General features: G+C 42.1%; 2 protein-coding genes across 2 annotated transcripts in view; both read right to left on the reverse strand.

Moving 5' to 3' along the window:
• Positions 1-11,765, reverse strand: part of TANGO6 (transport and golgi organization 6 homolog) — a 190,041-nt gene extending 178,276 nt beyond the window's left edge. The window contains exon 1 of the mRNA XM_035024893.1: positions 11,027-11,765. Within this exon, the coding sequence (XP_034880784.1) occupies positions 11,027-11,123 (97 nt within the window). The 5' untranslated portion in view covers positions 11,124-11,765. The remainder of the gene's footprint in view (positions 1-11,026) is intronic.
• A 5,377-nt stretch (positions 11,766-17,142) lies between these two features.
• Positions 17,143-19,850, reverse strand: part of CDH1 (cadherin 1) — an 81,046-nt gene continuing 78,338 nt past the window's right edge. Inside the window, exon 16 of the mRNA XM_035024903.1 lies at positions 17,143-18,949. Within this exon, the coding sequence (XP_034880794.1) occupies positions 18,740-18,949 (210 nt within the window). The 3' untranslated portion in view covers positions 17,143-18,739. The remainder of the gene's footprint in view (positions 18,950-19,850) is intronic.

Below are 19,850 nucleotides of genomic sequence, written 5' to 3' on the forward strand. Positions count from 1 at the left end.
ATGGGAGCTATAAAATGACCCTTAGGGGCACCTGGGTGGCTCAGTTGGTTAGGCTTTCAGCTCAGGTCATGATCCTGAACGTCTATCATATACTACCTTTTGTGTAAGAAAGGAAACAAACATAAAATACATTATTTGCTTTTATTGTCCAAAAGGCAGTGAAAGAACAAATTAAAAAGTAAAATGAGTTATGTACAGAGAGAACAGTGGGGAAGAGCTAGGGACAAAGTTATCCAGTTTTAGAGTTTTTGTTTTGGAACCCTATATATGTTTTTCATAGTTAAAAAAATTAAATAAAAAAAGTTTTTCAAAATAATTCCTAAAAATCCAAAACATACAAATGGATCTAATAACTCTGTACTTCGGCTCAGGTCATGATCCCGGGGTCCTGGAGTTGAGCCCCACATCAGACTCTGCTCAGCGGGGAGCCTGCTTCTCCCTCTCCCTCTTCATTCCCCCTGCCTGTGCTCTCCTGCTTGTTGTCAAATGAATAAATAAATAGAATCTTTAAAAAAATAAAATAAATAAAATGACCCTTATAGTTGCAAGGTTTGTAACTGTTACGTGAGGTAGTATTAATATTAATTCTAATTAAAAATTAGAAAAATTAAGGACTTGCATTGTGATTCCAGGACAACTACTAAAAATACAATGCAAAACGGAGGGTTATGGTTAGAAAACCATAATAAAATGTTGACAATGTAAATGAATACAAGAAGTAACACACTTCAAAACTAAACTTAAAACACCTTCTAAGAAACAAATTAGAAAAGATTAAAATGGAATGATAACTAAATGAGCACTCAGCAGGGGCGCCTGGGTGGCTCAGTCGTTAAGCGCCTGCCTTTGGCTCAGGTCATGATCCCAGGGTCCTGGGATCCAGCCCCACATTGGGGTCCCTGCTCGGTGGGAAGCCTGCTTCTCTCTCTCCCACTCCCCCTGCTTGCGTTCCCTCTCTCACGTTCTCTCTCTCTCTGTCAAATAAATAAAAATAAAATCTTTAAAAAAAATCAAAGAGTGCTCAGCAGTGCATTACTTATAATAATGTAAAATAAGAAATATATATTCAGTAACAGGAGATGGATGAGTAAATAACCGTCTACCTGTACCTAACATACTATATGTAAGTGTAGTATTTTATTATTTATTATCTCTTCACCAACTAGAATAAAAGCTGTTTGAGGACAGGAATGTTGCTCTGTTTTGTTCATTGTTGTATTCTCCTTGCCTGGAACAAGGCCTGTCAGATAATGTAGTATTTGTTCAAACTAGGTAGTAGTTGAATGAATGAATAATGGAATATTTGTCGCCATTAAGTTATGTCAAGGGGCGCCTGGCTGGCTCAGTTGGTACAGCATCTGACTCTTGATCTTGGGGTGATAAGTTCGAGCCCCACATTAAAAAAAAAAAAGCTTCATTGAATATTATTTAATGACATGTTCATTAAGTACATTCTAAAGTGAACAGAGGGGTGGGACACCTGGGTGGCTCAGTGGGTTAAGCATCTGCCTCCAGCTCAGGTCATGGTCCCAGGGTCCTGGGATCAAGTGCCATGTCAAGCTCCTTGCTCAGCGGGGAGCCTGTTTCTCCCTCTGTCTGCTGCTCCCCCTGTTTGTGCGCTTTCTCTCTCTCTGTCAAATAAATAAATAAAATCTTCAAAAAAAAAATAAAGTGAACAGTGTATGAAATACTATATGAGCAAAAGATACAAACACTACAGAAAAAGAAATGCAAATGACTTCTAAACATAAAAATATGATCAACCTTGCTCGTCACAGAAAAGTAAATTAAAACTATACTGAAATAGCACTTCCCATTTATCAACTGGCTAAAATCCAAAAGTTTTGTAACACATTATGTGGCAAGGTTTTGGGAAATCACGCACTGTCATACATTGCTGGAAGAAACGAAAATGGTAACATTCTTGAAGAGAGCAATTTGGCAATATCTAGCAAAATTACATACGTATTTAACGTTTGGCCCAGCAATCCCGCTTTTTAGGAATCTATCTTACAGATAAATACACAGGCAAAATTGCAAAATGACATATACACAAGGGTATTCATTGTAGTGCTTCTTGTATTTACAAAACACCTGAGGGGCGCCTGGGTGGCTCAGTGGTTAAGTGTCTGCCTTCAGCTCAGGTCATGATCCCAGGGTCCTGGGATCGAGCCCCGCATCAGGGTCCCTGCTCTGCAGAGAGCCTGCTTCTCCCTCTCCCACTCCCCCTGCTTGTGTTCCCTCTTCCACTGTGTCTCTCTCTCAAATAAATAAATAAAATCTTTAAAACAAAACACCTGAGACAACCCACATGTCCATTAAAAGAGAACTGACTGAATAAACAGTAGTACATCCAGATAATGGCATGCTTCTAAAAGAGGAAAATTGCTGTGAACCACTATGTAGTAATCTCTAAGACATATTAAATATTAAAAGTAAGGTATAAAAGAATGTCTATCATATGCTACCTTTTGTGTAAGAAAGGAAACAAATATAAAATACATTATTTGCTTTTATTGTCCAAAAGGCAGTGAAAGAACAAATTAAAAAGTAAAATGAGTTATGTACAGAGAGAAGAGAACAGTGGTGAGGAGCTACGGACAAAGTTATCCAGTTTTAGAGTTTTTGTTTTGGAACCCTATATACGTTTTTTGTTTTTGTTTTTTAAAGATTTTATTTATTTATTTGACAAAGAGAGACACGGCAAGAGAGGGGAGTGGGAGAGGGAGAAGCAGGCCTCCCGCTGAGCAGGGAGCCCGACGCGGGGCTCGATCCCAGGACCCTGGGATCATGACCTGAGCCGAAGGCAGACGCTTAACAACTGAGCCACCCAGGCACCCCCCATATATGTTTTTCATAGTTAAAAAAATTAAAATTTTTTTCCAAAATAATTCCTAAAAATCAAAAACATTCAAATGGATCTAATAACTCTGTACTTTATGTCCAAGGTTGTCAAACTACGATCGGCAGATCAAATCTGGCCCACCACGTTTTCCATAAAGTTTTATTGGAACATAGTCATGCCCATTTATTTATATATTATCTATGGCTGCTTTCAAGCCACAACAGCAGAACTGAGTAATTGTAACAACTATATGGGTCACAGAGCCCAAAATATTTACTGTCTGCTCCTTTACAGAAAAAGTATGCAGACTCCTGCTCTATACCAAGTTAGCAGCATAAATGCAGAGAATTATTTCAAGTGACTTGAAATATAGAACTTTAGGAACACCTGGGTGGCTCAGTTGGTAGAGTGTGTGACTCTTGATCTCGGGGTTGTGAGTTCAGGCCCCACACTGGGTACAGAGATTACTTAAAAATAAAATCCTTAAAAAAAAAAAAAAAAAGAACTTTATATATCCTGAGGACAACAAACAAAAATCCCCTAAAATAAGTATTTTTGTTGATGATGGTGATATAGGACTTATTTTATTTTAAAGATTTTATTTATTTATTTGAGAGAGAGAGACACAGCGAGAGAGGGAACACAAGCAGGGGGAGTGGGAGAGGGAGAAGCAGGCTTCCCGCAGAGCAGGGAGTTAGATGCAGGGCTCGATCCCAGGACCCTGGGATCATGACCCGAGCCGAAGGCAGACGCTTAATGACTGAGCCACCCAGGCGCCCCTAAGATTTGTTATTTTAAAATATTATATGCATGTGGGTGAATGTGTTAAGCACATACTTATATATGTGTATGTGTATATATATATATATATAAGTAAATGTCATTAATTTCATTGGAACCAGTATTTTCAGATAAAAGAAATACAAATATAAAAATATAAAATACAGAAGAATGGCTAGGTGGACAAATATGTGATAAAGAATCTTGGTCATGGTATATGGGTTTTCACTGTAAAATTCTGTTTGCTTTTCTGCAAGACTGAAAATTTTCATAATGAAATGTTAGGAAGAATTTAAACCCCATCATATTTCATTTTAATTGGGATATCAGTAAGAACTGTGGATTTATGTTTTGTTTTCTGAAAATCCACATATTTTACACCTCTAATAATTGAAAAAGTCTGTAAGCCATGACATCAAGGACAATGAATATGCCTAGTATCCATAGTACAGTCTCTAAATACTACTTCTCCTTAGGCGGCGCCTGGGTGGCTCAGGAGGTTGAGCGTCTGACTCTTGATTTCATCTCAGGGTTGTAGGATCAAGCCCTGTGTTGGGCTCTGCGCTGAATGTGGAGACTGCTTGAGAGTCTCTCTGCTTCTCTGCCCTCCCACCCCCGCCCACTCGTGCTCTCTCACTCTCTCTCTAATAAATAAATAAATACCACTTCTCCTTAAAGACAGCAGTTTTCAAGAACGGGGCAAGAAATGTACAAGATGAGTCTGGGACATCTTGTCATGCCTGAAAGCAAGAAGGCTATCAAAGGCTACTAGGGTCATGTCAAGGAGCCCAAGAGCCAATTTGGAGTGGCTCCCACAAGCCATAAAGGCGACAATTTGAGTATCAAGAATAATGAGTACAATTTTTGAAACATATCCTATACACAAAAAAAATCTATTAGCTCATAATAAAACAAAGAAATTACTTCATTGGTTACATTTGAAGATTAAGACAGTATTATTCTGAAAACTGATCAATAAAGGAACACTATGAACCTGTTATTAAAATATGTACACGTATATACACATATAGAAAACGGTCTTAAAGGTTATACTTCAAAGTATTAAGTGATGACCTCTGGGTGGTAGGGATATGGGTGATTTTTCTTTTTTGCTTAATTATATTTAAAAGACTTTTCGAGAGTGAATATGTATAGTTTCTGTACTTAAAAGAGTTGTTTTAAGGTTATAAAACAGTATATAGTCTATCCATTTTTATCAAAAAGAAAAATATTTCCCAAAATGCAATCTCCAGATAGTGGAGATTAAGGTCATTTTATTTTTCTTCTTTTAGTTTCCCTATATTTTTAAAAACTTTACAATAAGGAATATCAACTACTTCTATAAAGAAAAAGGAACATAACACTACTTGTTAAGAATAATGAGAATCAGGGCACCTGGGTGGCTCAGTTGGTTAAGCAACTGCCTTCGGCTCAGGTCGTGATCCTGGAGTCCCGGGATCGAGTCCCACATCGGGCTCCCTGCTCAGCGGGGGGTCTGCTTCTCCCTCTGACCCTCTTCCCTCTCGTGCTCTCTGTCTCTAATTCTCTCTCACTCAAATAAATAAATAAAATCTTTAAAAAAAAAAAAAGAATAATGAGAATCAGAAGAGTAAGAATTTTTCAGTACTTCTCTAACACCATCCAGGGCAAGTGTTCTGATTCAGTAGCATGAGTATCTGGTTCCTTTAGCTAGTATGTACCTAAAAAGGAAAGGACTGCTCTCCTAACTTGTCACCACTAACCATTAAGATCACTAAACAACCTCTAAATGACTTCCTGTGACTTTATAAGATCTTTGAACCCAAACATGGGACACAAAGAAAATGATTTAAAACAAAAGCTATTAGCTGTTTTTCAAGAGCCCCTTAATAAAGTAGTCTTCTCTGCCCTCTACTGGTGATAAATAAAATCTACTTGAAAATAACAAAGGAATCCCTGAAAGCTGTTTTCAAAATGGGGTATAAGGACTCATGTTTTGATGGGTTTCAGATCCTCAGGGAGTCTGCAAGTTCAAAACTATTTTCATATTAATACTCGGCCACTATTTGCCTTTTACGGTCTCATTCTCTCATGAGTGTACCAGCTATGAAAGGTTCATTGAGTTCAGATTCCACATCCCAACTAACCTTTAAGAAATTACCTCTTGTTCAGATTCAGTACAGCATGAAAAAATATTCACAATTATCTGAAAAGGCAATTGAGTTCTTCCTTTTCCAACTACATATCTGAGTCTAGATTTTCTTCATCTATTTCAATCAAAACAAACTATCATGACAGACTAAACAGAGAAGCAAATATGAAAATTCAGCTGTCTTCTAATAAGCCAGATGCTAAAGAGATTTGCAAAAATCATAACAATGCCACTCTTCCTGTAAGTTAGCTCTTGATCACTACACTACACGACGCAGCCTCCAAATGCTACTCTATGTACCTAAAACCACCCCTCTCACACTTCAGGAAATGCTGCCCTTACGGACAGCATTATTTAATCTTCCCAATTTCAATGCCTATGCTTTGTGACATTTAAAAGCAGACTTTACAGTTTGTGTGGTACTTTTTATTATGTTCAAAGTGCAAAGCAATACGACAAGCAAAAATAAGTGTGGTGCAGCTTATGTACAAATTATCAAAATTTCCGGCCCCTTCCTGACAATGTAATTCAAATTTAATGACAGAGTTCAGTGAATCTATATATAGTATAGAAACTTACAGTTAGGAAAACTGTTGCTGAGATGGTCTCCATTTCTTACAAATAAAACTTCACTAAAGTGACAAACCCCTGGGGCACCTGGGTAGCTCAGTCAGTTAAGCATCCGACTCTTGATTTCAGCTCAGGTCATGATTTCAGGGTCGTGGAATTGAGCCCCGCATTGGGCTCTGTGCAGAGTCCATTTGAGATTCTCTCTCCTTCTCCCTCTGCCCCTCTCCACCCCTCGAAATAATAAATCTTTTTTTAAAAAAAATTGACAAAACCCTTCCAAATGCTGCTTAACACATTTCCTAACAACAGAGGTGGAGATACTATTAATTGCCCCATGATGAAGAATAGAAATGGAAGGCAGAGGAAGAGAAAAAGCTTAATGAGGCAGACATTTCATGGCTCAAAAGTGAAAGACCATTGGCATCCTCCTTCCTTTCCGTCTATGTAATTCCCACTGAGACTGAATTCCTCTTCCTCTTGTAGACTTCCACAGCTCCACTCCTGATGACTCCTCCTCTATCCAATTGCTATCTGTACCATCCTTTCACCACGGGCATTATCCCACCATGTTGAATCTCTCTTGGTCTATATGCATAGTACCATCTCCCCAAACAGACAAGACACTTGGGAGCATAAACGTTTATGTAATTTTGTTTCTCCAATAGCAGTAAGGTCAGGCTACTATATACCGATGACTCCCAGTGAATATTACCTCAAAGGGAGTCAATTTAAAGGCAAATAAAAATAGTTTAATCCAGCTGGATGTAATTTTAACCAGTACTTTCATCCGGACTCCTCAATACCCTCCATCCATCGGGGACATCTGAACACTCATGATGCACAGATTTTTTTAACACCGTCAGAAGCTGGTATGAGAAAAGGAAAGAGCAGGCAGATGCACACAATATATAATACACTGTATGTGCAGAATTGTATCATTTTACCACAGTACATATTCTTTTTCAAACAGGAATGCTTGAATTCCTGTATGTTAAATGAGTACATGTATGTATGTAACCCCACCACATATTCTTCAAGATTTAGAGAGGGTCTTTTTTTTTTTTTTAAGATTTTATTTATTTGTCGGGGGGGGGGGCACAAGCAGGGGGAGTGGCAGGCAGAGGGAGAGGGAGAAGCAGGCTCCCCGCTGAGCCAGGAGCCCCATGTGGGGCTCGATCCCAGGACCCTGGGATCATGACCTGAGCCGAAGGCAGACACTTAACCTGCTGAGCCACCCAGGAGCCCCTAGAGAGGGTCTTCTATAAATGTGTTTTGTGATACATGATTACCTCCAGATTTTTTTGCTCATTTAACCTCATCCTCAGTCATTTCTAGTTGAGTTGCTAGACAAGTGACCTCTCAATTAGCAAGTTAAAACTATGTTTTGCAGTTTACTTCTTCATTGGGGCAAAGTAGTTATCGTACTATAGTAGAAGACACCTGAGTTCAAATCTTGGCTCTATCAAAAAAAAAGTATCCAAAATATATAAAGAACTTATACAACTCAACACCCAAAAAACAAGTAATCTAATTTAAAAATGGGCAGAAGACATGAACAAACATTTCTCCAAAAAAGACATCCAGGGACACCTGGCTGGCTCAGTTGGAAGAGTAAGTGTTGAGTCACGCCTGATCTCAGGGATGTGAGTTTGGGCCCTACGTTGGGTGTAGACATTACTAAAAAAGTTAAATAGGGGTGCCTAGGTGGCTCATTCGTTAAGCGTCTGCCTTTGGCTCAGGTCATAATCCCAGGGTCCTGGGATCGAGCCCCGCATCGGGCTCCCTGCTCAGCGAGAAGCCTGCTTCTCCCTCTCCTGCTCCCTCTGCTTGTGTTCCCTCTCTCGCTGTGTCTCTCTCTGTCAAATAAAAAATAATAAAAATAATAAAGTTAAATAAACTTAAAAAAAAAAAGATATCCAGGGTGCCGGGGTGGCTCAGATCATGATCCCAGGGTCCTAGGATCGAGTCCTGAATTAGGCTCCCTGCTAAGCAGGGAGTCTGCTTCTGCCTCTGGCCTCCCCTCTGCTTGTGCTCTCTCTCACTCAAAATAAATAAATAAAATCTTTAAGAAAAAAAAGATATCTAGATGGCCAATAGACACAAAAAGATACTCAACATCACTCATCATCAGGGAAATGCAAATCAAAACTACAATAAGCTATCACTTCACACCTGTCACGATGGCTAAAATAAACACAAGAAAGAACAAGTGTTGGTGAGGATGTCAAGAGAAAGGAACCCTTGTGCACTGTTGGTGGGAATGCAAACTGGTGCAGCCACTATAGAACTAAACACTACGAAGTTTCCTCAAAACATTAAAAATAGAACTACTAGGGCGCCTGGGTGGCTCAGTTGGTTAAGCGACTGCCTTCGGCTCAGGTCATGATCCTGGAGTCCCGGGATCAAGTCCCGCATCGGGCTCCCTGCTCGGCAGGGAGTCTGCTTCTCCCTCTGACCCTCCCCCTTCTCACGCTCTCTCTATCTCATTCTCTCTCTCAAATAAATAAATAAAATCTTTAAAAAATAAATAAATAAAAATAGAACTACTCTACAATCCAAAATCACACTACTGGGTATTTACCCAAAGAATACGAAAACACTAATTCAAAAGGATATAAGCACCCCTATGTTTATTGCAGCATTATTTACAGTAGCCCAATTATGGGAGCAGCCCAAGTGCTGTCCATCAATAAATGAATGGATAAAGAAGATGTGGGGTGTGTGTGTGTGTGTGTATGAATATTATTCAACCATAAAAAAGAATGAAATCTTGCCGTGTGCAACAATATGGATGGAGGTAGAGAGTATAATGCTAAGCAAAATAAGTCAGAGATAGACAAATACCATATGATCTCACTCATATGTGGAATTTAAGAAAGAAACGAAAAACACAAGCAAAGGAGAGAGAGACAAACCAAGAAACAGACTGTTAACTATAGAGAACAAACTGATAGTTACCAGAGGGGAGGTGGGTGGAGGGATGGGTGATACAGGTGATGGGGATTAAGGAGTGCACTTGTTGTGATGATCACCAGGTGGTGTATGCAATTGAATCACTATATTGTACACCTGAAACTAATGTAACACTATATTAACTATACTGGAACTTAAAATAAAAAAATAAATTAAAAAACATCCGGGGGTGCCTGGGTCCTGAGATGGAGCCCCGTTGGGCTGCCTGCTCAGCGGGGAATCCGCTTCTCCCTCTTCCTCTGCCTCTCCCTCGGGCTTGTTCCTTCTCTCTCTCGCTCTGTCAAATAAATAATTTAAAAAACAACAACAAAAACCCAACCTGGCTATGGCTGTTTGGCTAAGTGGACAGAGCATGCGACTCTTGATCTTGGGGTGGTGAGTTCAAGTCCCACATTGCGCATACAGCCTACTTAAAAAATTAAAAAATATGCTGGTTCCAGGTGCCTGAGCAGCTCAGTCGGCTGGGCGTCTGCCGCTGGCTCGAGTGGTGATCCCAAGGTGCTGGGATCAAGCCCAGCATCAAGCTCCCTGTTCAGCTGGGAGTCTGCTTCTCCCTCTCACTCTTCCTCTGTGCTCTCTAATAAATGAAATCTTAAAAAATATATATATATATCCTGGCTCTACCACTTACTAGACTGACATTATACCAACTTCCAATGTACCTGAGCCTTGGTTCCTCATATGTAAAATGAAATACAAGTAATACCTATCTCATGGAACTGTCGTGAAGATGAAATAATATACATGCAAACAGCATACTATTGGGCCTGATACTTAGTAGGCACTCAATTACCGTTATTAATGACTTCTTTTCACTTCTCCCAGATATGGTACAATGTTTGTGGGAGTTTCTGCATTTGGAGGGCGGGTATCTCAAAATCACTTGGAACATCACTTCATGGCCCTTCATGTACCTTACCCTGCTCACCCTACAAACCCCTTCCTGCACATGATGCAGTCCTATCTCTTGTGTCCTTTCTCAAAGCTTCAGATAACATCAGAGGCTCCATACTGAATAATTTGCCTTGGTTTGAGAATGGAGTTCGGCAGACCTCGGTTCTGGGTCTGTGTTCCGCCCCTAATTTGACCACATGATCTGGGGCAGGTTACTTAATCCCTTCAGTGAGCCTTAAGTGTCCTCAGGTGTAAAAGGAGACTGCGAGGCTCAACCACTGCCACGGTCCCTTCAGATTCTCAACTGGGAAGATCACGAAGGATTAAAAGTGACTATATCCCTAATACTCTCCCGAAACCCAGCTCAAAGGCCACTGCTTCCTTTTTCTCTACGCCTCGGAACTCTGTACAAACCTCCAGCGTGCCCATTAGACCCTGCGCACTCAAGAGGCTGGACCTCACTTTCCGCGTCAGGAGCGCCTACCCTTTTGGAAGCTCTTGCCGCAGTCCCTACCTCAGAGGGTGGCAGTCAGGACTGAATGGAACCATGTACCCCGGGCGCTTAATAGTGAGTGCCTGGCACAAGGTAAGCGCTCAAGAGACGTCGGTTACCATCAGTATTCAGCGGATCCCATAGCCTTCCTGAGCTTCGGCTTCCTCAAGTAAAATGAGGCTGGACCGACAATGCCCAAAGCCCCCAGGAGCGGGACGGGGCAGCCTCAGAGCTGGGGGTCCCAAGAGGGCCTGAGGGGCGCACACTACGGAAGGCAGGGCAGCCCGGGAAGACTGGCGGCCCTGAGAGTGCAGCCCGGCGCCGAGGTCCGTCCTCTCACCTCCCGGGCTCAGCAGCAGCTTCAGCGCCTCCAAAATGCTCTTCAGACCGCACGTTTCCAGAGCCTCGCCGCCCGCAGCCTGTTGGGGGGCCGCCATGATTGGAGTGGAACGCGCCACTGGCGACCTACTCAAGCCGCTCGGCGGACCGGAATCGCCGCCATATTGAATGTGGCGGAAGGTCCTAGGGGCGGGGCCCGATGCAAGGGGCGGGGCCTGTGGGCGGGGCCGACTCGAGGGGTTGGGCGTTTCACAAATACTCTCTCAGGCCGCTTTTACTGTCCTGAGGGAAAAAAACAGCTAACACAGCCTGCCTACACGCACAGTTTCAGAAATTCAATATGATTAACCACTAAGTAAAGAATAAGGAACAGAGAGGTACAGTAGTTGATCATGAAATAATACCTATCAGTATGAAAATAAGTGGGTAGGGAAGCACTAAAAGACCGTGAAGTAAGCAGATGCTGTGCCTATTATAATGAAGTTTGGATACACATAACAATATTCAACTGAATACTGTTGAATTTCTTTGTGAGTGATATTTAAAAACAAGTGCTGGAGTGCCTAGCTGGCTCAGTTGGTAGAGCATGTGACTCCCCGCATTGGGCATGGAGTCTACTTTAAAAAAATAAAAATAGTGCTAAACACAAATGCATCCATTCTGAATAGCTACAAATATTGCTATTGGTGATACAATATCTGAAACGGACTAATTACAGTTCCCAATAAAATTTAAATCTTTGCTGGGCGCCTGGGTGGCTCAGTCGTTAGGCGTCTGCCTTCGGCTCAGGTCATGATCCTGGGGTCCTGGGATCGAGCCCCACATTGGGCTCCCTGCTAGGCGGGAAGCCTGCTTCTCCCTCTCCCACTCCCCCTGCTTGTGTTCCCTCTCTCGCTGTGTCTTTCTCTGTCAAATAAAAATTTTTTTTAATTTAAATCTTTGCTCTATTTACATTCTTAGAAAATTCTGTGTATATTAAAATCATGCCTCCCACCCCCACCCACATAAAGTTAACATGTAAAACAGCATTCGTTTGAGAGACCATCAGAGACAGGTTTTCACCTACGCGAATCCTGGTGGGACATCTTTTGTTTTTAAGATTTATTCATTTGAGAGAGAGAGAAGGGGGCGGAGAGAATCTCAAGCAGAATCCCATCCATACTGGATGTGGCAGTATATGGGGGAAGCCAGCCTCCCACCTCTGGCCTCACCCCGTTTTCTTCTCACTAGTGTCTCCATCCTGCATTCACACATGTGGACACCACAGCCTGGATGTGCACACACCCCTAAGAAATGACCACTTGGCCCCCCTAAGGTTAGGGGCACACACACAGGGAACGTGGGTCACCTTCCAGAGGGCAGACCAAGTGAAGAGGCCCACATAGCACTGGAAGCAGGCTAGGGATGGTTAGGGAATTCCAGAGTCCCAGAATTTGGGAGTGAGGTCTGGGAGGAAGGTGAGGATTTGGGGAGGGCAATTACCCTAGGACTGGCATCTTCCTTGTCCATAAAGATACTCATCATGGAGGAGGCCAGGTGGGGGCCTGTAAAGCATGGGACCCAGGGCGGGGACCCTACCAGCCAAGTCTAAGGGTGGTACTGGTGTGGGATTTAGAAAAGATTATTATAAGAAGGGCCCCAGAGCTGAGAATCCTTTATCCCAAAGTGTTATGGCACCAGATTTTATCATTTGGGTGCTTAAGGCTCAGATGCCACAAAAATGACACACCTATGTTCAAAAGCAGTGTCATAAGTCTTATAAAATTTTTCCAGCAAAAAAATATATCCCACATAGAACATTGGATGCATCTTATAATAGGATGTTGGAGAAGTGCCTAGAGTCTATAAGGTTATAAATATAAGCTCTGCATCCGAAAAAAAAGGAAGCATTCTCAAGATTCTCCTGCCCTAAAAAATCATTAAAATTGGCTTTTAATTACCCTACTTCCTTAGAATCCGGTATTTACACTGAGAGGATTTTAGTTTATAGAACTGGATTCTGGCAGCCCTTCCTTTGTTTGCTCTGGGCAGCTTTGTTAAAACACTTAAGCACTCCCTCCCCCTTCTCATGCTCTATCTCATTCTGTCAAATAAATAAACAAACAAACAAACAAACAAACACTTAAGCACAGCTGGGAGGCTCCCTAGCAAATATGCTGTTAAATATCCACCAGAACCAATATGCACGAGAGCTACATGAGGGAGGATGCTGCTTCCTGAAACGAACCATAAGGGGCTGTCCAAGACACACACAGAGGTCTGTGTTCACGGAAGGCAGATTCCATTGATTTGAACTTGACCAACAAGGAGCCCATTATCAGGGACTTGAGGGACAGCAGTTGAACATCTTATCCAAGCTGGCTGGGACTGCTTGCCTCAACCCAGAGAACTAACAAGGCTAATGGCACCCAACGGTTATCAGTGGCTGTTTTACAGAAACATAATTCCCAGTAAAGACTCCAGCAAATTAAAAGTTCTTATGGGTACTGCGCCCCTTACTCTATAATAAAAACAAGAGCTCACATTTAGGGGTGCCTGGGTGGCTCAGTTGGTTAAGCGACTGCCTTCGGCTCAGGTCATGATCCTGGAGTCCCGGGATCGAGTCCCGCATCGGGCTCCCTGCTCGGTGGGGAGTCTGCTTCTCCCTCTGACTCTCCTCCCTCTCATGCTCTCTGTCTCTCATTCTCTCTCTCTCAAATAAATAAATAAAATCTTAAAAAAAAAAAAAAAGAGCTCACATTTAACAAGCACTGCCATGTGCCAAGCACTCTTCTAAATGCTTTATACATATCAACTCAGTGTTCACAACCACCCTATGAAGTAGGTCCAATTCTCCCTTTGGACATAAGGAAACTGAGGTAGAGAAAGATAAAGTAACTTGCCTAAGTCCACAGGTGGAAAGGACAGAAATCAGGATTTGAACTCAGGCAGCATGGCTCCCGTGTGTCTTCTCCAAATATGACCTCGTCAGACCTCGTCAGTACCGGTGGAACCAACGAGGAGGAAACGTGCCAACACCTCTGTTGTCTTTCTCACAAGTCTCATTTACTGACTGCCGTAGCCCTCTGCACGTGGTCGGTACTTTGTAAACGGTTTATTTTTTATAGAACCATTTTATTTGTCCTCATGGTATTATATCTTTCCCTGACCTTATTGTGGTAAGATATGCACAAAATAATGCCAAACCCAGTGTCATGATGTCTGTTTTCTTCTGAGGGTTTTATAGTTTTCGCCCTTACATTTTGAGTCTTTGATCCATTTTGAGTTTATTTCTTGTATATGGTGTAACAGTGCGTCTAATTTCATTCTTTTGCGCATAGACACCCAGTGTTCCCAGCACCATTTGTTGAAAACACGGTCCTTTTGGCAGAGCATAAGGAAAATAGTGACATTAAATAGCGATAGAACAGGACAGATGGCAGCTACACTTGTGAACATAGCGTAATGCATAAACTTGCCAATCACTAAATTGTACACCTAAAACTAATGTTAACATTGTGTCAGCTATACTCAGTGTGTGTGTGTGTGTGTGTGTGTGTGTGTGTGTGTGTGGTCATCTTGGTACTATCAAAAAAACCTTGCCTTTTCTCACTGAATGGTCTTAGCACCCTTGTAGAGTATCATTCGACTATCTAAGGGTTTACTTCTGGCTTCTATTTCTCTTTATAACTTTTTATTTTGGAATACTTTAAACCTGAAAAAAAAAGTTGAAAGGCTAGTACATGAACACTTGCATACCCTTCACCTGATTTAGTCATTATGAACATTTCATCACATTTGCCCATGTGCTACCACTCTTGACGTACGTTGTTAAACCTTTGATTTGCAGACGTCACAACTTTTATCTCTGAATTCATCATTTATCTCCTAATAAGGTTCTCCTAGTGAACTATGTCCCCAAGAAAACTAGTATTTATTCAGGAATATCATCTACTCTAAGATCCGTATTAAAATTTGCCCAATTTCCAGGTCACCTGGATGGCTCAGTCGGTTAAGCATCTGACTTTGGCTCAGGTCATAATCCTGGAGTCCTGGGATGGAGAGCCCCATGTCACCTCAGGCTCCCTGCTGAGCGGGGAGTCTGCTTCTCCTTCTCCCTCTGCCCCTCCCCCTGCTTGTGCTTTCTAATAAAAACCTTTTTTTTTTTTTTTAAGATTTTTATTTATTTGACAGAGAGAGCACAAGCAGAGGGAGAGAGAGGGAGAGAGAGGGAGAAGCAGGCTCCCTGCTGAGCAAGGAGCCCGATGTGGGACTCTATCCCAGGACTCTGGGATCCTGACCTGAGCCGAAGGCAGACGCTTAACGACTGAGCCACCCAGGCGTCCCTCTAAAAAAAATCTTTTTTTTTTTTTTTTAAGATTTTATTTATTTGACGGAGAGACACAGCGAGAGAGGGAACACAAACGGGGGAGTGAGAGAGGGAGAAGCAGGCTTCCTGCGGAGCAGGGAGCCCGACGCGGGGCTCGATCCCAGGACCCTGGGACCATGACCTGAGCCGAAGGCAGACGCTTAACGACTGACTGAGCCACCCAGGCACCCCTCTAATAAAAATCTTAAAAAAAAAATTTGCCCAATTTTTCTTTAAAAAAAGTCTTTTATGGATTTTAAATTTTCGCTCCTGGACCAAATCTAGGTCTATACCTTGGCAGCTTCTCAAACTATACATAGAACTACCGATATAACCTAGCAATTCGACTCCTGGGTAGATAACCAGAATTGAAGTTTCAGTATGCCAGTGTTCACTGCGGCATCATTCACAACAGCCACAAGGTAGAAACAACCCAAGATGAACGGATAAGTAACACATGGTGTATATACACACAATGAAGCATGCAGTTCTGACACGTGCTGCGATACCCTGGGAACCATGAGGCCAGGCGAAACAAGCCAAGTTTAAAAGGACACGTATTACAGGACACCACTTACATGAAATACCTAGCAGAGTCATGAGCACAGCAAGCAGAATGGAAGTCACCGGGGCTGGGAGGGGAGGGAACAGGGAGTTACCTATTGCCCATGGTTACAGAATTTGTTTGGAATGATGCAGAGGTTCTGGAAACAGAGGTGATGGTTACACATTTTGGATGTACTTAGTATCACTGAACTGTACCCTTGAAAGTGACATTCAGTTGAAACTATCCTTCATAGTCTTATCTTTTCCTGGGCTAGTGAAATATGGACGGACTCTCGTGATGCTTGGGCGGTGGCAGGCACAGCTTGTCAGTCCTGCGGTCAGGAAGGTAACCAACCAACACACAACCATTCGGTTTCTCACTGTCCATATTCAATAAATGACACAAGCTATTCAACACTTTCTTATAAAATGGTTTGTGTGAGATGATTTTATTCACTCTAGGCTGAAGTTAAGTGTTCTGAGCACACTGAAAGTGGGTTAGGCTAAGCTATCATGTCTGCTGGATTAGGCACATTAAGTGCATTTTTGACGTGTTCTCAACTTACGATAATTTACTGTAACCACATCATGATGTAACCACATCAAAGTCGAAGAAGATCTATGTATTTCACATTAAAGAAAAAAATATATATATATACCCATACACACATATACGATTATACCCCTCCAGCAGAGTAAAGTCACAGAACAGGGTTTCTCAGCAGCACCATTAACATTTTGGGCCTGATGGTTCTTTGTTGCACATGGCTGCCCCATGCATTGCAGGCTATTTAGCAGCATCCCTGGCCTTGATTTGAGGCCAGTAGCACCTCCTCAGTCACGACAATCAACGTATTCTCCAGAAATTGCCCAATGTCCCCTGGGGGAGGGGTCCAGAGTCTTCCCTGATGGTGGACCGCTGTACTACGTAAACTTCGCTGACCGACTGAATGTTGTCTGAAGCTCTATTTCGGTCCCTCGGCTCTGCCCACAGTTTTTCCACTGACAAGAGAATTTTAAATGTTTCTCCACATACCACACGGAGAGATATTCTTCAAATAAAGTGAGCTTTTAAATGCAGTTTCCTGCACTCTGCCCTCAATAGAATTACACCAAGTTCTGGAGGAGTCATTTCAACATGAAGTTTTCTTCTTCACGTTTTGAGCGAGCTCAACTACCACTGGTCTTGCCTGGAATTGTGGTGTAACCAAGTAAAACAAGTGTTTGACAATGGTTTAACAAAATTCTTTAATAAAATTTATAAAAATGAATATTTAAGAATTTTCTGAGCTTAAATTGTTTTCCTTTTCCACCCCCAAAGAAAATACAAAATTATCCGCACCCACACATGTATACACTCGAAACTATAGTAACATTCTCTACACAAGACTACGTTAGAGTTTAAATTGCTAAAAAATCAAGAGAATTCCAAGAACTGATTGCAGGGATGATTTTTTTTCCTTTGAAAAACAGCTGACAGACAGTAAAGCAATTTAGATAAAATTATTTTCTGTGGTTGTCAAAAGTTTCTTGAAGTTCGCATTTCAATTAAAAGAAGATCCAAATCAAAATTCTCCCCACCCTCCCCTTGCTAGCACCCTTTAGCGCCATATTTTCTTCCTGCTCCTAAGGGGAAAAATTTGATTTCCTAACATCCTCGGTTTTCTACGAACTCTTGGAATTTGGGGTAGATGTGTCCAGATCAGCCAGCATTTTCTGTAGGCATCAACAAAAGCAGGCAGTTGGGGATTCTGGGCTTCAGGTGCCAACTCTGGCAGGAGGATCCTGATAGGACACACATGTTGAGATTCTTCCATTCTTCAGAATTTTCAGGACTAGAGGTAGAGCCACCTCAATCATCCTCAGCCTCGGTTTGCTAAATTGCCAGGCTCAATGACACATCTCTCCTGCCACCTCCAAGCCCATTTCTCATGTTGCCCTCAGCTGTGACAAACCTCCTTCTGTCTTTGGCTGCAGCACTTAGGCACCATCATTAAGTGTCGAAAGAGATCACTCTTTTGAGTGATAAATGAACATTAGAAGTTGAATGGCATCTGAAAACTCACCACCTTTTCTGCTCAGTGCTCCCTATTTAGAACCAAAGTACCTCAGTAATGACACCCACATAACAAACATATTTATGCAGAACAAGTAAGTGGATGGACACCAATTTCAAGTTATGTACTTAGAAAATAAAAAAGGAGAACCATTAAAGGTCTTATGAGTCCATGATACCCAGTCACACTCTGGCCAGGCTAAGACCAAGTCTCCTATCCTGAAAGGGCCCAACAATTTCTCCATCAGAGAACTCCTGTCTGGGGCAATATAAGTTCAGAAGGAGTAACAGTGGGTATTAGAACAGGGGACACCAGAGCAGTGACAGGAGAAAGAAAGAACACAAATTAAAAATAATTACACACACACACACACAACAATAGGGTAGTTGAGCCCCCCTTTCTTTAAAAAAATGAGACGAAAGCTTGTAAGGAAATCTGTAAATTGCTAGCAGAACCTAACCTCCAAGTTGCTAGCAGAACCTTCTGGAGGCTGAAGCTATTCTTTTGAAATATTAAACGTGTGGATGTCTTTTGGACAGTATCACCATTTAAAGAATGATGAAAGAAAAAAAGCTTCAAAGAATAGGTCAAAATACAGATTAGATCTATCAAGTGGTAATCCTAAGTATCCTAACTGCATCACTGAGCAGTCTCTCTTCCCCAGAAACTCATCTCAAGTGAAGGGAGCTGGAAAACCATGACCCCTGCACTCTCCGCCACATGGTGTAAGGATCCATCTCCTTCCCCATTTGTCTCAAGACCCCTAGTCATCCTCCCCACCCCCATACATGTCCGCCAGCTTCTTGAAGCGATTGCCCCATTCGTTCAGGTAGTCATAGTCCTGGTCTTGGTCTGACTCTGAGGAGTTCAAGGAGCTCAGACTAGCAGCTTCAGAACCGCTTCCTTCATAGTCAAACACGAGCAGAGAGTCGTAAGGAGGAGCCGTGGGGTCAGTGTCCGCTGCCTTCAGGTTCTAAAGGAGGAGGAAGACAGGAGGCTCTTTCAATGAAAGGAATCGCACATCTGTCAGGCAAGATGCCTTCTCTAGGTGCCTCCAGCAACACGTAATGCACGATAACGCAACCATCCTACAGAATACTGGGAGCAGTCAGCACCAATACGGTAAATGGATAAAGACACTATACCGTTGATGAAAAGAGAAAATCACGGGTAAAGATGCAGAATGTTTCCCCCTAAATTAATGATACATTTTATGTAGACAGGAGAGAAGCCAGTCAGGATGGACAGAGGCTGAAAACAACGAGGACAGTCGTACTGGTCCATACAGCATTTCCACCTGGAAAGGTCTGGAAGGATGAATGCCAAACTGTTAACAGTTAACTCTGGAGAGGAAGTTGGGGCATGAAGAAAGGACTTGCGTTTTTTTTTTCTTTATACACATTTTCAAAGTTTATTATTAAAAGTAGCAAACACTATTTTTGTAATTAAAAAAAGCTACTATCAGCTGTGATGACACACAAATGCATGTGAATGGAGGAAAGGACCTGAATTCAGATTATCTAAAAGGGAGGCTTTAATTGGCCCTTCCCATTCCCAACTTCCTAGAATATCCAACCTGTCCACTTCAAACACTTCTGTGCTTTGTGTAGTTTCTGGTGAAGACTCCCATAGGAGTGAAAGCAAAACCAGCCTCTACCATGAAGACCCACTTAACTTAATGCCTTATTTCTCATTTTCCCTTGCAGATAAGGACAGTTCTGGCCAGTGACAGTTCTGGCCAATAATATAGGATGAACTCCCTACTTGCATTAACAGTTTGCTAGAACAAAGACTTTTGGCCTCTGCTCTGCCCTTCCTACTTCTTGACTGGGATACAGACCCAAGGCCTGGAAGTGTGGCAGCCATCTTGTGAT

The sequence above is a fragment of the Mirounga leonina genome, unplaced genomic scaffold (assembly GCF_011800145.1).
Source record: "Mirounga leonina isolate KUSES-001 unplaced genomic scaffold, KU_Mleo_1.0 Mir_180, whole genome shotgun sequence".
Lineage (NCBI taxonomy): Eukaryota > Metazoa > Chordata > Mammalia > Carnivora > Phocidae > Mirounga > Mirounga leonina.